Raw genomic sequence first — 17,819 nt, 5'->3', positions numbered from 1 at the left:
GCCCAGGATCGTTAAAGATCCTGTGATTGAAGAAAATTGAGCATGTCTTCTCCTAGTCATAATCTAATCCCAGATGAGAATTTCTGAAAGTTTCTACTTGATCTATTACCATGGAGATAATGGTGACAGAAAATGTTCTTTATAATATTTGACAATTACGTAACAAGGCAGAGAAAAGAGAATAAATTAAAATAAGTAAATGTTGTGTTTAAAATTAGTTGAAAATGAGAATAAAAGTCAGTGGAAATGGGAATAGTGAAGAGCAGAAAAATTACATTGTAAGTTATTTTTGAGTGTGTTCATTGATCTATCATAAGCTTCAACAAATCAGTGTTTGCATTTTATCTGATGAATGGGAAATGTACCACATTTCTGCAGGGCACTTATGAAGTGGATGAAAGATAAAGCGTAGGGAGAATCTTAAATCTTTTATTTTATTTGTTCATATACAATTTTTAACTTGCAAGTTGTGATGGGTAAGAGACTGTTTTGCTAGCTGAATACGTTATAAAACTGGTTTGAGGAAGAGCTGTGAGAGTAAAAACAAGGTTTTGGAGCAAACCATGAAAAATTAGGAAAAGCATGTTCTTGATGATATGCTGTTGCTACCCCCTTGTGGCTTCTCATGAAGTACTGCAGATGCCTTGGAAACTTCCCAGCTATGTTACCTGGACTGTAAGTGCTGTGATAACAGCTTATGAAATACAGTACTCCAATGGAGACTACTTACATCTTAATTTACAAATCATAATGTAGTAAATGTCTCTGACATCAGTTGCTTCAAAGTCATGTGTTCAAATTCTCTTTTTACTAAGGAACCATCCCTTTTTGCTGTTGCTAAATTACTGGAAACAGGATTAGTTAACATGCACAGGATTGAGATTCTCTGGAGACCTCTGACGGGTCATCTTCTGGAGGTAACTAATTGCTTTTATAAATTGCACTAGAAATTAGTGTGCAATAAGGTACTGCCTTATGGCAGTGCATTTTTAAAGTGCAAATGTTGGTGGTTTTTTCTTTTTTTTTAATCTAAAGTGTGTTTAGATGTATTGTTTTATGCATGTTGTTTTTGCAGTTTGCATTGCAATTTTAATTTAAATTCCAGTATTTTATAGCTCTCACTGATTTTGTCTTTACAGCGCTGTCAGTATTTATGTGCCATATATGCATTGTATTTACTGTAACACAAAGAGCTTTCATTTTGGATTCAAGTGGTACAAATATCAAAAGAGATTTTAAGATGTTACTGAATAGATCGAAGCCATTTGATATACCAACAAAGTTTTCTTGTTTGTTTTTAATAAATATGAAGTAAGATTTTGAGTTGTTTCTTCAAGAGAATACCGTTATAAAAATATCAACATAGATGTCATTTGTAGAGTAAATATTTTAACTCCTAATGAAAAACTTTTTTCATCAAGGAAAAAACTCTGTATTTTGAATTTGAAACTAAAAGCAGATTACAGAGTGTACTTGTGAAGTTTTAATCTTCTATAAGCATAGGTAGAAGAGTGAAATATGAGAGCAGGGGTATATTTAAAGACAGTAGAGGGCTGTAGTGGATTAACTTTGGCTGGCTCCAAAGTGCACACCTAATTGCTCACTCCTTCCATCTCTCAGCAAGATAGGAGGAGATAGTAAGTTGAAAAAAGCTCATGGATCAAGATAAGGACAGGGAGATTGGTTGCTGATTACTGTTGTGGGTTGAACAGATGACTTTGGGGAGATTATTGACAATTAGTAACTGAGTCAAATAATGGAGTAAGAAAATACAATTACAGCCACCTTCTGCCCAGCCCCTCTTTTCCTGGGTTCAGCTTCACTCCTCATTCTTCTGTGTCCTTCCCACCCATGAGCAATGCAGAGAATGGGTAATGGAGGCTGTAGTCAATCCATTGCACTTTCTCTGTTGTTCCTGCCTCCTTACTCTCTTCCCTTGCTTCCGTGTGGTAACCCTCACATAGGATACACTCCTTTATGAATTGCTCCAATGTAGATCTTCCCCATGGGATGCAGTTCCTCGAGACTGCTCCAGAATGGGTGCTCTGTGGGTTGCAGTTTGTGCCAGGCAACCCACAAGCCTGTGTGGGTTTGTAGGCTCCAATCCATGGATCACAGATCTAGCTGGGATCCTGCTCCTCTAGTGGTTCTTAAAAGGGTGCAGCTTCCTTCAGGCTTTATCTTCGTGCACGGGCTTCTTCTGTACATGGAGATCTGCTCTGCTGTGATACTCTGTGGGCTGCAGGAGGACAGCCTGTCCCACTGTGGGTCTCTCACTGTGGGCTGCAGGGGGAATCTCTTCTCCAGTGCATCGGGCACCTCCTCCCCACCTTCTTCATTGATCTTTCTATCTTCAGAGTTGTTCTCTCACGTTTTCTCCCTGCACACACAAATAGCTGCTGTGCAACATTTCAGCATTTTTTTTAACCTTTATTCTTAACTGTATTATCACAGAACTGTGCCTCCAACCTCGCTGACCAGCTAAGCTTTGGTCAGCAGTGGGTCCCCTCTGAAGCTGACTGGAACTGGCGGTGCTCACCACAGAGCAGCTCCTTGTCTCTTCTCAAAGAAGAATATCCCTGCAACACCTACCCCCCTCCATTCTCACCCCACACACTATACCTTGCCACATAAACCAAGTGCAAGTAGAGAGACTTTCTTCTTCATTTTCCAGAAAGTGTCAGATGTTTCCTTTGAACCAGTGCATTATTTCAAACAGGGATTGGCAATCTCTGATCTTGTTTATGGAGATTGTCTCCACTTAAATCTTGTATCTAGGAGGGAAAAAAAGGATGCTTAAAGGTTTAAGCTTAAAGTAGACATTGTTTTCTTGTCTTTTTCCCTTCCAAGATGATAAGGTTCACCATCCACACTTTGGGACTCCATGTTTTCCTATAGTAAGCAGTCTGTTTTGGTCTATTATCCACCATGGATATAGTCTATTTCATTTTACAGTACTGTGTTATTTCCATTTAAACCTATGTCTTTGAGGTACAGTGAGGAAGGAGAAAGCAGCAGCTGCAAATTTAGTTAAACACAACCTGAAGGAAGAATTCCTTCCTTGTTTCTGAAATTGATTATCTGGTCAGATTCAGAACACCATGATGTAGTTCAAGTTCTATCATTATCTGTAAAGTAACAAAAATAAATTAATTTAGAAGACAGGCTATTTCTGTTCTATATTTTTGAACATGAAGCTAGCTTTTCTGCTTTGTTCTCCTTTTCTGTTTGGCTAGTGTCTAATATCAAAACAGTCCACCATCCCACCCCCAATCCAAACCATCTTCCTTCCATATGATCTTGCCTTGGCTTTTGAAATACACTGGATTCTCATACCAACTAAGCTCAGGCAGGAAGCATGGATGGAACCAATTGTTTTGAGCTCAGTGAGACTGTAGATAGTTTTATTTATTTGAGGCCAACAGGCACAGGGTTACAATTACTGTGTATCTGTGCATAGTGTTTTTAATTTCTTCTAAAAAAAAAAACAATTAGGCTTGGGTAACTAGGAGACAAAGAGAAGGAAAGATGTTTGAAACCTAAGAATGAAATAACGATGAATGTCATTTTGTTATGTTTTTGAGGTAGTAATGTGTAAGGTTTATTTTACACTTGTTATGTAGTTACTTTTTGTGTTTGAGACTGTAGAAGAGCAGACACGTACTGTGTTGCTCAATGTCATGCTTCCTTACTTGATGTATGTCAGACTGTGTGTGAAAAATGAAATTTAGAATTTTATAGTAGCTCAAGGTTGAGTTAAACTAAGAGTTTCAGACATTAATTGAAGACTTGTTTGGTACTTTCTAACCTAGGAATATCTGAAATACCAGTTTGTACATTGATTTTTGGAGAATGTTTTGACTTGAATTACTGTGTTTTTCAATTTGTTTCCTTCTGTGTCTTTCCCTGCTTCCTGTTGCTTCCTTATTCAGAAGGTATGTCTGTCCAAATGATAATTATTTTTATTTCTTTTTAGTATTAAACCTGATTTTTAGAGATTTGTTGTGGTGTTGTAAACAAATATTTTACTAGAATATTTTATCTAAATGTCCACTACGATTTAAATATCCAGTTTTTATCTATCACTTACACTTAAATCTTGGTTAAATAGAAGTGCCTTCAAACAGAAACAACACTGCTATGCTTTCAGGTCTGTCAGCATCCCAACTCTAGAATGAGAGAATGGGGAGCAGAAGCTTTAACTTCACTTATTAAAGCAGGGCTGACATTCAGCCACGATCCTCCATTATCACAGAATCAGGTAAAGTAAGTTTATGAAAAGCTGCTTTCCTCCTTTTCTGGGACTTATTATGAACATGAAATCAGAACCTTCCCTAGAGGAAGTTTTCTACAGTTCAGTGAATAGGAGGCATTCATAAAGCAATTTTACCATTGAGTTTATAAAGCCTACAGCTGTAACATTCAGTTGTAACTATTGAAAATCACCTTGTGCATTCTAATGAGCTACCCTCTCCTTTTTCAAATGCATGACAATGAGTACTGAGGCTTGAAAATTATGTGTGTTTTTGTTAGAACAAATTGTGGATCACTCTTGTGAGTGCAAAATAATTCCAGAATGCTTTATATGTTCCAGAATGTATGTATATGATGTAGTGGCATGTACAAAATAAACAGCCTAACCTCCTAAATCACAATTATTCAATCAATTATTAGTAAAATATTACAATTCTTTTACCAGGGTTCAGTGAATAGTATTTTTAGGGCCTGTTGGGTGAGCCTAAAATTGCATGATGGCTTTTATGCAACTGTGACAGCATACTGTAGTCACTTCATTAGGAACCTGGAGAACTGGTCAGGAGAAAAAAGTCAAAGAAAATGCAGATTTCCTGCTGAGATTTTATTATAAAGAGGTTTTTTTTATAGAAGGGCCTGTCTGATGCTGACTTCCAGCAATTTGGATAACTCTAAAAACTTCTTAGGAATCTTAGATTGGTACTATATGGTTTCACGTGTTATATGTAAAAAACAATTATGAATTGGCTAAAGCATATTAAGAATGCTAACATTTACTGTTTACTTTTAGAGACTGCAGCTACTTTTACTGAATCCACTCAAGGAACTGTCAAACATTAGTCATCCTGACATCAGGATCAAGCAGTTGGAGTGTGTGCTACAGATTTTACAGAGTCAGGGTGACAGCTTAGGACCTGGTTGGCCATTAGTCCTTGGAGTCATGGGGGCAATACGAAGTGATCAGGGGTAAGTGATCAAAATAAAGTAGTTAAATGATGTAAGGTGAGAACAGTAGTAAGAGTTCTGCTTTTATTTTTGTACTTCAAAAGCCACTTTGATAGTAGCTTAATTTGTGTTGTTATTTTTATCTTATGAGCAGTTTTACTCAGCAGACACACAGTTCTGGCAAATTTGGTAATTTTTCCTGTAGAATACTTTTATTTTACTGTTATCCTCTTGCCACTTGTACAAAAGGCTTTGAAACCTTTCTTCAAACACACAATAATGTAATGGCTTTTCATTTGAATACAGAAAAATATATTACTTGCCCATTAATGCAGCTCCTCAAAACCAGCTGCATAGCCATGCTTTCGTTCCCTGCCTCCTTTCCTTTTCCTGGAGAGTGCTTAAAGACTACATACTTCTGGAATTTTATAGTGGAGAGGGAACTGCACCAGTTTTGTGTGTGTTTCAGTTTATAGAATTGTGTAACTAATTAACGTGAAGGAAAGTAGTGTATGAACAGTTCTTCAGTGAGTACAGCAAGAATAAATACTTACATGGTAGGATAGGTATCTATTGAAGGATGCATCTTATTATGCAGTGTTAATAGTTATAATGTTATTGTCCACGTAAGTTCCACGTGCATTTCTCCGGATTCCATCTTATGTTGGCTGTTATGATACAGTAGAAGTGGCCCAGTTATGATATTCATTTTAAATTAATTGGAAAAAAAAATGGTGCTGTTAATTGAGATTCTGAAATATCTATATTCTGTGTGTCTATATTCTGGCATATCTGTACTCTGATTATTTTTCCAGGAATATGTATTCTAAAGTACACTCAGTTTTTGTGTTATAAACATTTGGATTTTTCTTTTCTATGTTAAATATTAAACATTTAAAGAGCCCTATAGCTAAATTTAAATGCAGCAACAGTCTTCCCTGTTTTGCATTATCTATACTGCAGTACTCTTTTTTTTTTTTTTTTTTTTGTCTCTCACAAGACAAGATTTTGGTTCTGGATAACCTTCCTGCTTAGAGGACTCCTCACAAATGTTTTCCATACTACATTTTTAATTTATCTGGTTGTATTCATAATTTAATTCTGAAGGCTAAGTATTTATTAAATATGTATTTAACAACAGATATTTTCAAAAGATTTTGTCTAATGCAATATATAGCATTGAAGCGTGTACGACTACCATTATGTGCATCTTTCTTATTAAATAAAAATACATTTTACTCACTCATCCATTCTGCATACTTTAAGTTGTGAGGTTAACGTTGCATTTCAAAAAGCATCTATTTGAAACACTTTAAGTCTTGTAAATCCATTTCAAACATTTCTAAATAGAAATATATATATTTAATAATACTATCTTCTGATGTATTGTATTAAAAAGTTTCTGTGCTCTTGAAGAAACTGGAAATTAGAGTGTGTGTGTGTTTTGTTTTTTTATTTCTTTATCTTAAGAGAGTCTTTAATACGGACTGCATTCCAATGTCTCCAGTTGGTTGTGACCGACTTTCTTCCAACAATGCCCTGTACTTGTCTACAGATAGTAGTTGAAGTTGCAGGAAGCTTTGGTCTTCACAATCAAGAGCTGAATATTAGCTTAACTTCGATTGGTTTGTTGGTGAGTTTCATGTTAACCTGTAGTGATTCTGCTTCTGACTTTCTTTTTTTTAATGAATAGAAATTATTTGTAGTCCATTTTACAAGTAAAAGCAAAAGCCTATTTTTTTAATTCTTATTGGTGTCTCGTGCTGTCATTTGGAATCATATGTAAATAGAATGAGTTTTAATCTCTTTTAAACTCTGTATAAAACAAATAGTATTGGATTGTAAGTATTTTCACCAGTATCCCATTTTTTATTTGTTGCTTCCTTTTCTAGTATGAAATAAATAACTGTGGCCTATGAGCTAAGATTTAAAAAAACAACTTCGTGCACCTTATAGCATTCATGTGCTGATCTTTTGTTACTAAAGGGAACTTTGCAAAATACTTTTAAATGTGTAAATGAGAAATGTTTTATTTCATGATCATGAAGAATGTTGGAATATTTTGTTGTGTAATATAATATTTTATTTATTTTCCAGTGGAATATTTCAGATTATTTTTTCCAAAGAGGTGAAATAATTGAAAAGGAACTTAACAAAGAAGAAGCAGTGTTGATGAAGCAGGCAGAAGAAAAAGGAGTGGTTCTTAATAGACCTTTCCATCCTGCACCGCCGTTTGACTGTCTTTGGTTATGTCTGTATGCCAAACTTGGAGAGCTCTGTGTGGATCCCCGTCCTGCAGTCAGAAAGAGTGCTGGGCAGACGTTGTTTTCCACCATTGGTGCTCATGGAACTTTGTTGCAGCATTCAACATGGCACACAGTGATATGGAAGGTATGACACGTAAGCTTCTACTCAAGGATTTTAAAATGTCATTCACGTGCTATTTTTTTAACATCACTTTGCTAGCTTATTAAGATTCTTTGAAAGATAACATAGTGGCAGAAGTCTGACCTCGTTTTATTATTATTTTTTTAATTTTCTCTTACACTTAAAACCTTTTATGAAATGCAATTTTTGCATCTTGATATTTTCTTTCTTATGCAAGAGTTGCATAAAAGAGCTATTCCTGTCCTGCACAGGCATGACTCCTTCCATTTTGCAAAAATATGGTGACATTTGAGGGTCACATGACTTAACTGATCTGATTAGAGTGAGCTTTGCTTTGCCCTCTGTTTGTCTCTTTTCTAAAAGGATCAGTCAGATGCCCTAATCCTAAAATCACAGTCATGTTGTCTGTGCCTTTAGGAAAAATTGGGCTATGGTTGAGTCTGTTGCACTGCATGAGGTATGTGAGATCTCTACATCTGTACCAGCACTGTTCTTAGTGACTCTGATCATGCTGTTCCTAACCCTTCTTAATTGAGTATCAGTAGGCTAATTCTTACTCTTAGCTGTTGCAGACACTGTTTTGAATAAGGAAATTCTCAAGTTGACAAAATTACATATAGGATCATAGACATTTTACTATTTTTGTTGTTTTGCCATGATTACAACTGTGTTGTCTTAAAAGTTGCTTTTTTTTCTTTTTCTGAACATGCAGGTTTTGTTTCACCTGCTGGATAGGGTTCGAGAATCTTCTACTACAGCTGACAAAGAGAAGATTGAATCAGGAGGAGGCAACATCCTCATCCATCATTCAAGGGATACAGCTGAGAAACAGTGGGCTGAAACATGGGTATTAACACTGGCTGGAGTTGCAAGAATATTTAATACCCGGAGATATTTACTGCAGCCTTTAGGTAAAAGACAGATTTAAAGTAACTGAAAGATACAGTTAAAAACTTCCAGATTTAGTTTGTTTTTTCTTCTTTAGTTAGGGTTGAGGAAAAATCTTGATCTTTGCTTAGAAGTGTGTTACGGTGTGTCTCACCTCAAATGTGATGAAAATTACAGAGTTTTTAATTCTTCACAGCCAAAAATTTGTACCAGTTTAATCTTCCATGCTATGGTTCTTGAAGTTGAATTTCAATAGTCACAATTCTGAGTGCCAAATAATTTTAACTCATAGTAGCTTGATAACGGTAATAATTTTTGTTCTTTTGGTTCTCAGAATATACTTTTCCTCCTGTCTTAAAATTGCACAGTGCCTACAAAGAGCTTTTTCATAGCTTCCATGTGCCAAGTTTATCAGTACTCTTACAGTGTAAAGAGAACTCATAAGATCAGTGAAGCATATAGACTGAATAAGAAGGGGAATGTTTTAATGAAGGGATGGGACTCAAAAGATGTTGAGATTACCTGCTGTTTCAAGTGATTGCTTTTCTCCACTCACTCTAACTTCCTTCCATTCCTCAACTACTACCTAGTACAGAGATGTAATTTTGAGTTACTTTGCTCTCGCCCTAATTGCGCCTAACTGAAGTGGGTTCATCTGCTTATTCTTAATAGTCACTTCTATAACTTCTTGTACCTTTATTTCATCCTCTTCATTTTTCTCTGGCTCTGGTGCCACCCTTCTTACTATAGAAATTAAACATTAGCTCACTTACTAAGCTGTTGTATGTTGCTACATACAGTTGAGCAACATACCTCTCTTGATTCAGTTTAGACTTCTAAATAGAGATACTCTAATAATTTCAAAACAACATTTCTTTTCCTAATTGGGTCCAACAAAGGACTACTGGAATATACTGCTTTTAAAAATAAGAATGTGATAAAAAAATGTATAGTTTGCAAAGATATTTCCCAGTTACATTAACATACCTTCACTATGCCATAGTGTACAATTAATATATACATAAATTGAAATAAGTTCTTAAATTTCATTTGTGATACAAATACCAACATACTAAATAGCCATCAAAAATGTTGGTCATTTGCAGAAATGTAATGCATTTGAAACTGTATTAAGCTTGAATTTGTTGAGTTAAAACAAAATAAAAAATTACAGAGCTACTTGAATTATTGAGACCAGCAGTTTGTGACATAAAAAGCTGAAGGTTAAGGCTAAATTTAACCAAAATCTCAAACTCAAAAATTAAAATTTTTCTCTACAGCACAGTTATCACAGAAATTTTAAGATCAATTCCTTACAATGCATTCCATGACCATACATTTGATTCTTTATTCCTTGTGTGTACTTAAGATCTCTTGAAATCAACAGGTTTCTCTTATGCATAGGAATAAATCTGTTTCACTATCCAAAATAAAGAAAACTTCTTTCTGGTGGGCAGTGCATATTAGAAATTGCTAGCAATTTTTGCATAAACATTCATATTTTATTTTCTGTATTTGTGTGTTTGTCTTTTGCATTCATTTGCTTTGACTACAGTTGAACTGGAATATTTTAAAAGGCATTGAAACCATCAGGTGACCTCGAGGTTAGAGAAACAAGTACACAAACAGCCTTTCAGAGATGGGTAGCTGGGCAGGTAAATAGCAAGCCAGTACCAAGTTGATTTTTTTTTTTAATCTTTTTTTAACAGGAGACTTTTCCCAGGCCTGGGATGTTCTTCTTGATCACATTCAATCAGCAGCACTCAGCAAAAATAATGAAGTTTCCTTGGCTGCTCTGAAAAGCTTCCAGGAAATCTTACAGATAGTTTCTCCGGTCCGAGACTCAGAGAAGCCTGACACACCACCTGCTATCAATGTTTCTGTACCTGTGGTGGTAGGAGCAACAACTGCCACTAGTCTTGGGAGATCGTTCATGAGAACTGACTCTATAGGAGAAAGAATGGGAAGATACAATGGATCTGAACTACCTGTAGTAACAGATGAGATTGAAGATCTGAATCTTTGGTGGGCAGCTTGGAACAGCTGGTATAGGATTGGTTCAGAAAGTACAAAGCCTCCAATTACCTGTGATAAATTGACTTTCATTCCCAGCCAGCCTTTTCTTACAGCTTTAGTTCAGATATTCCCAGCTCTTTACCAGCACATCAAAACTGGTTTCAGCATGGATGATCTCCAAAAGCTGGGTGTCATTTTGCATGGTGCAGTTTCAGTTCCAATCAGTTCTGATGCTTCCCCTTTCATCCTCCCATCTTACACTGAAGCAGTTCTGACAAGTTTACAGGAAGCAGTGCTTACAGCTTTAGATGTTTTACAAAAGGTAATAATGGGACTTCAGATGTGTAGTGAAAAGGAAACAACACTGTCTCAGTTCTTGGAGCTTTAGTGTGGTGACTTAAATTTTGTACTTAAAATTGCAGTGTGCTAAGAACAATCAAAATTCCATTTCTTTTGCAATCCAGATGTTCTGCGTGGAGGGAATGATGTTATCTTTATGAAATGCATTTTTGCAAGATTGCAGAAGCACCTTAAATGTGGTGATATTTTCATAGCCACTTTCTTGTTTATCTAATATTTGAGTATTGTAGTGTTCTGAGAAGTCTGCACGTGGAACTGGAGAAATAGTCATCCAAACAGTATTCCTTCTGTTGCCCTAGTACTGCCATAAACAAAATCTAAAAGAATTATGATCACGAGATCTTTGAGTTCATTCAAAACATACCATCTCCAGCAGACCACCTTCTTACCTCTTATTAACCAGTTGTTTAAGAATAATGCTGCATTTCTGCATAACTAACTCGTACTGTAGAACTCATCCTCAAAAAGAACCCCTGATGCAAACAAATCTGTAAATAGCAAATTAAAGTGGCCTTCTGTGGGGTAGTAAAAAAGCAAAAGAGTATGCTTCTCATGCTGAAGTTCTAAAACATTGTCCAAAAATGACTTAATTCAGAAAACATATTTATTCAAAAGAAGCAGAGTTGATACTGAATGAGATGATGTATTTAGAGTAAGCGCTGCTTTCAGAAAAAAGCACGCTGTTTGGGAAGTGCCAGAATTACAAGTGTCCATGTGAACTGACTTCGGTCCCTTTCGGCTTTCATGTTACGACTGCTTAACAGTGTGGAAATACCTCTTTAAAATTCTCTTCTCAGACAAGATCCCATCTCATTCAGCTCATAGAATGCATGGTGCCTACTTAATAAGCAGTGGTTTGGTACTTCGTTTTTTGCTTACCATAGATTGGCTTATCTCATACTACTTACTTAACCTCCACAAAATTATTATCTTGCATTTAGTTTTTGGATTTAAAAACTATTCCTGGCTGTATTTTAAGATAAGAGATATAAGAATAGAAGTTGGTGTCAAATCTCAGTGCTGTATGGGAGGGTATAAATAACACAAAGACCAGTTTTATCTTCTAGCCTATCACTGTAGTGATTACCAGTCAGGCAGGCTTACCCCTTTTTCACCTGTGCCATTCAGCAGCTCAGACTTGCTGAAGTCCCATGTTCTTTCCCCTCCTTCATTCCTACCTTGTTTTCCCCATTTAATTACTTCATACATTCCTCTGTTTCTCAGATTTTCTTGTTTCTTTGCTGGTCTCCTTATCTGTAAGTTCTTAGCTGCAAAAGGTTTCCAGCACTTTCCAAAGAAAGTCTTTCCAATGTTTTTAACGGGCGTTTTTGTAAAGGCAAAGGGACCAGTGCAAACGAGGAGATGTTACAGAATGAAGGAAAATGAATGCTCGCCTTTCTCTAAGGATTTAGGCTCTCGGGGAAAGAACTCCAGAGGGAGGGATCTCCAACAAGAGACCCTTCCTCAGCAGCAGTCAGCCCTTAAATGAGGTCTAAGAGGGATGCAGCCTGGCTCCACCCCTTCTGGTCACACAGGTCACACCTTCACCTGTGCTCCCAGGGTTGACCGGATCTTTTCTCCAGGTACTCAATCAGTGGTTCAGGCTGTGACTTAGTAGTCCCCATACAGTTTTTAATAGCAAATCTTTTTGGTAGTCTCATTCTTGTCACAGTAATGAACGGTTATACCTGGAGTTTTCTGAGTTCTGTGAAGTCTCATGACCTTCTCCCTCAGCTGTGTAATGTGGTGAATTTAACATGACAAGGCAGTCTGCCAGTGTGGAGGCGCAGCCAAAGCCATCTGTACAGGAGTCTTGCTGGATGCCATAGTGTCTTTTTGCTATGTTGAAATGAATTAATACTCAGGAGTGCTCACAGGCTCTAGTGTGGTAGTTAAAGGAGTCTATGTTAATTTTTGCTACCTTCTTTTAAACAAAATTTCTCTTGAAAATGGAGTCAGAGTTAAGTTTTGTTTTTTGCTGATACAGAAAGATTTAGGTCAGTTACAATTTCGTAAACATCTCTGGAACAACTGCAGTTGGAATAGCAGGAAAAAAAATACTTTTTAAAAGCTGAGTCCTTAACTGATCTAACAGAGATTTTATTATGTGATTGTACTAGCAAAGGACATTGTAATGCAAGAAAATAGGAATGGAGGGCAAGCTTAATTCCTGTTTCAGACTTCCATATGTTGACTCTATTTTAGAACCATTGTTCCTTTTCTTTATATTTACTGTCCTGTTTTTTTTTGTCTTTCGTTGCTGTAGTCTAAGTGCCTCCTTCACCATATTAGCTCAGCTAAAATTTGTACTCAAGCCTAAATTCTCTGATTGTTCTCACTACCTCTATTCACTCTGGGTGAGCTCTGCAGTGAGCCAGCTGGCTCATGAGGCAGTTATGAGTTATTAAGAATGCTGATACATACTTGGTTATTGTCAGATGACCGTGAGTGCTGCCTCAGGAGGTAGTATGAATGTAAACCTCTTGAGCTGTGGGTGTGGTGCCCAAGGCTGTGTTTTTATTTACAACAAAGTTAGTACAGACTTAGCCTCTGAGAGCTGTAAAAATAGTAATTCCATGACAGTAGTTACACTGGGAGGCGTTTGATAAATTTGAGCTATTAAAAAATGTGAAGGTTTGTACTAGGATGTTTTAAAGCATAAACTTCTAAAGCTAAAGTACCGTATCCATTTTTACAGGAAACAACGATCGGCCAAGTGTTTTGTTTTAGGGCCTGTGTGAATTTCATTGTTGTCTCCCCATTACTTTTTTATTTAGATGTCTCTTTACTTAAGGATGTAAACAAGTGCACTCAGTGCAGTAAATATTACTCTCTTTTATAAGCACCTCTTAAAGATACTTTCAGCATCCTTGGTTCTGTGCTTGCTGTGCTGTTTTTGCATTTTTCAACTGCTTAGGTAAAAGATACATGCTGTCAGTCAGAAATATAGACTTACTTGAAAATAAGTTCCAGTTAGGTGACTTTTCAAAACTAAATGACAAATGACCTAGTACTTTTGTTTTTTTCAGCTCTTAAAATTACCTAACATTAAAAAAATCAACAGTAGACTGGATAGTAAATACTTCTATTTGTAAAATAAAATGTTTACAAAAGCTTCATATGAAGAATAAGAACTTACTGGTGCACAAACTTGAAATAAGTGGTAGTTATTGCTTTTGTTCACCAGTACAAGAAAAAAGTGTCATCTTAAGGCACACTGATTGTAAACGAGTAATAAGAACAATAATAAAAATTTAGCAATCTAGGAGGAATAGTGAAGTTAGTTTGAATTTTTGTCATTGTAGATGTTAAGTTAGTCTTCTGGCAGTAGTGGTAACATTGAAGGTGTGTACAGAAATTACTTCTGTGTGACACGTAGGGATTTGTGGATGTTCTTTTTTCCCTTTCTAATCCAAGTAGTGTTATTTCAAAATTACTTCTTACGTATAGAATCTTGCATTAACCTATTAAAATTTAGTGCAAGGACTTGGATGCAGCAGTGCATCAGCTGAAACTGTTATACAGTGAGTTGAGTACATCAGACCAGCAATTAAACTCATAGTGTTGTGCCATATCATCATCGTATCTATCATCAGACCATCTTTTTCTGAAGTCAGTACAGTCTTGGACTCAAAAACCAGAGGATTGTAGCTCTTTAGAAAGAGCAGTGTTCTACTATTTTTGTAATGCTGGTTAAGCTTTTGGGGCATAAGGGCATGTGGTTTCAGTTGCAGGAAGCTGAGGAAAAGGGAAAGGCCATTTATGGAGTGCTCTGCTGCTGGATTGCTTGAAGTGCCCTAGGCTTTAGGGTGATCTAGTGATGGTGATGTCTGCAGCCCCCAATGGCTTACTCCCTCTCTCAGCTGAGGGCTAGAAATATTCACTAGTCCCTTGAATGTCACAGCTCATGACACAGCTCCAGCACAGGGACTGCAGTCACAGTTTCTGAACTGTTGGCAACTTGAATTAATTTGGCCACAACTTGTCATGAATGCTCTTTAGTTAATGGAAAGAGAATTTGATTCCTCCCCACAGAAAAATGGCAGTACAAGATCAAGGCATTTTTTGTGGAGCAATAAGTCAACTGTTTCTTGAAACTTCGGGAGGAGGAACATGGTAGGAAGAGCAAGACTTAAAATGACAGAAGATAATTGGAATAGCTTCATAGAATTTTTGTATCTGGCTTTGAAAATAGATGCTCTGTCTCTTCCTTGGGATTTATATTTCAACAGGAAAATCATTACACTGTGACAACATGATATTTCACTGACATCTTCTAAGGACACCCTTTCTAAGTGTTTCCAATTTAGCACAAGACTATGTGTTTCAGCTGTGCCAAAATGATATCATTCTGATTTTATTTATGTTTCTTTTCTGTAAGACACAATTCTAACTACTTATGGAAACTTAGTGTGAATTACTTCTGAGATTCAAATGCTCCTTAAAGTAGCCTTTTAGAAGATGTGCTGGGATCAGCAGTCAAGAATATATATAACCCATAAATGTCATAACAAAGCAAAGTTTGAAAAGAAAAGATATCTTTTATTAGACAAAATGAGATAGCTTTATTTAGTAACATATATATTGCCAAGTATCCTTATAATTTTAATAAAATAACAAAACCTACTATTCCTAAGCTTTTAGAACTATGCATTGTCTTTTATGCAGCATTGTTCTTGTATAGTCCAGTTCTGGCGTGGTAATCATTCTGCATATTTATTAAATAATATTGATTAATTAGTCATTAATTAATATTTATAGTATTATTACAGCTTTAGCATTATGGTGCTATAGCAAAATTATTAGTGAGCTAAAAAATAGTAATCCTTATAATTATCTAATATAGCAAAAGGACAGACATGGGGATTTTTCTGTAGGAGCTCGTACTGAGGCATAATTTTATGTGCTGAAGCTCAAGATAAATATCAAGCTTTTGTTTTTCCTTTTGATATAGGCTATATGTGTGGGCTCAGAAAATATGCAGATAATGTATCCTGCAATCTTTGACCAGCTGTTGGCCTTCGTAGAATTTTCATGCAAGCCTCCACAGTATGGACAGCTGGAAACAAAGCACATTGCAAATGCAAAGTATAATCAGGTAATTTATAACAAGTCTTACCTGTTTCATTTGGCTGGTAAACACAATTCAGCTTCAAATGTTCTTTAGCAGGATACGTTTATTCTTTTATAAAAACTTTGCTGTGCATGTTGTGTAATAAGTTCACTTATTAGCAGTTTTACATGCTTTTATCTTCTTTGGCTACCTTTGAATTCTCTTCTTAATGCATTTTGTATTTCTCCATGTAGGAAAATTCTTCTCTGGACACCAGACATAATGAATATGTCTGAATTTGTCCAGTGAATTCATCTAAAATATCTGCTCCTATATTTGACACTAAATTAAATAGAAAAACACTATATTTCTGAATGGAAAAATTCCTTCGAACTGCAAATTTCTGAATTGCATGTGCTGTAGAGAAATAGGACATGCTCAGTAATATATATATATACATTTTAAATCTGCGTACTCTGCTGTTCACTAAGCATGAGCATCTGATTCAGTGTAATCTAAGAGGTAACTGTTATGTATGTATTAATTCTTCTTATTCTATTTGTCCTGCAACACAATGGAATCACACTAGATACAACTATTTGCACCGGTGAGTTAAATTTCCTTAAAGATTGTCCTAATGTAGTTGTCTTGCCTAGATTACAACATTTCTCCTATTCAGATGTACTTTACTTCAATGTAGAGTACATTTTCAAAGTCAGACCACATGGTATTTGCAGTTTTGTTGCTTGGACTATATTCTTACCAAAACATGCATGCATTAAACTGAGAGTTCAATGCAAAACATTCAATTTGTGTTCCTTAATTAATACTTTGAGACATACAGTTCAGTAATTTACTGTTTTTTTCCTAGGCGGAGTGGGTAGCACTGAATTACGTACCATTTGCTGAGAGATCATTGGAAGTGGTTGTGGACTTATACCAAAAAACAGCTTGCCATAAAGCTGTTGTAAATGAGAAAGTTCTTCAGAACATTATTAAGGTAAAGGATTGTCCAGCTCATGCTCTGAATTAATGCAGTTTTGTTTTGAGATAGCACTGATAAGCAGTTTCTGGGAAGCTTAAAGCTTCAGTAAAGAATAAAACTGATAGTGTGTGAAGATGAGTAGCAGGTACTTTCTTGTGATACTGCAGTCACTATCGATTAGGGTGTATGCATTGTTCCAGTGAAACATATAAAATCTTGCTTTTTTCAAAGGCTCGCAGTTGTTAATAATGTGCTCTACTACAGTAAATGGAAACACTTCTGAAATGATTTTTCATTTATTACAATTAACTTTCTCTTGAGAGTGAGTTCTCCCTTTGCTTTCCTTAAATCAGAAACTTTACTGAAGGTATCAGGGGCATATACATCATACCCAAATTTAGTTAATATGTATTCAAAATATAAATTAAAGAATTAGATATCCAAGATAACTTGGTATCAGCTTGTAGTTAGTTTACTGTCAGTTGACTGACAATGCTAGAAGGAGTAAATAACGTGCACATAGTACATAAACTTAATTTAAACATACTAATGAGTTTCTTTTATAGCTATTGAAGCTATCTTTCTATCCAGAATTGGCTGTGTTTTAATCTGCTGTACATTTGAGTTGTGTATCAGCCTTTTTCTTCAGAATTTCAGTAGTTCTTTTTGCTTTTAAACTTCCTGTGGTTTAACAGTCAGCAATGACCAGATATCTTGCAGTGGTCACGTGCACAGTTCAACTTCTGCATTTCACAGAATCATAGGGGTTGGAAGGGACCTCTAGAGATAGTTGAGTCCAACCCCCCTGTCAAAGCAGGTTCCCTACAGCAGGAAGTTTAAATTCAGTAAGGCTTTCTTTTTGCTTTTTAAACTTTGGAAGTGCTTGGCAGAACTTTCTAGAAACAGCACTAAACTCCAGAATACACTTAG

General features: G+C 36.0%; 1 protein-coding gene across 3 annotated transcripts in view; it reads left to right on the top strand.

Annotated features, from left to right (window-relative positions):
• The window catches only part of MON2 (MON2 homolog, regulator of endosome-to-Golgi trafficking), a 67,560-nt gene that overhangs the window by 37,182 nt on the left and 12,559 nt on the right, over positions 1–17,819 (top strand). For 2 of the 3 annotated variants that reach the window (XM_065743373.1, XM_065743374.1), the window contains 9 exons: positions 816–917; positions 4,151–4,261; positions 5,045–5,220; positions 6,670–6,832; positions 7,297–7,590; positions 8,300–8,498; positions 10,185–10,813; positions 15,806–15,949; positions 16,776–16,904. In XM_065743373.1, the coding sequence (XP_065599445.1) occupies positions 816–917; positions 4,151–4,261; positions 5,045–5,220; positions 6,670–6,832; positions 7,297–7,590; positions 8,300–8,498; positions 10,185–10,813; positions 15,806–15,949; positions 16,776–16,904 (1,947 nt within the window). Of the gene's footprint in view, positions 1–815; positions 918–4,150; positions 4,262–5,044; positions 5,221–6,669; positions 6,833–7,296; positions 7,591–8,299; positions 8,499–10,184; positions 10,814–15,805; positions 15,950–16,493; positions 16,754–16,775; positions 16,905–17,819 lie in introns of those variants that run through there. The other variant, XM_065743375.1, reaches the window with a different exon arrangement.

Source organism: Cyrtonyx montezumae, unplaced genomic scaffold, assembly GCF_038088225.1.
Source record: "Cyrtonyx montezumae isolate F1298 unplaced genomic scaffold, pur_monq_1.0 scaffold_3, whole genome shotgun sequence".
Lineage (NCBI taxonomy): Eukaryota > Metazoa > Chordata > Aves > Galliformes > Odontophoridae > Cyrtonyx > Cyrtonyx montezumae.
Note: the sequence above shows the minus strand (reverse complement) of the source record. Positions and strands in the feature narration are given on the sequence as shown.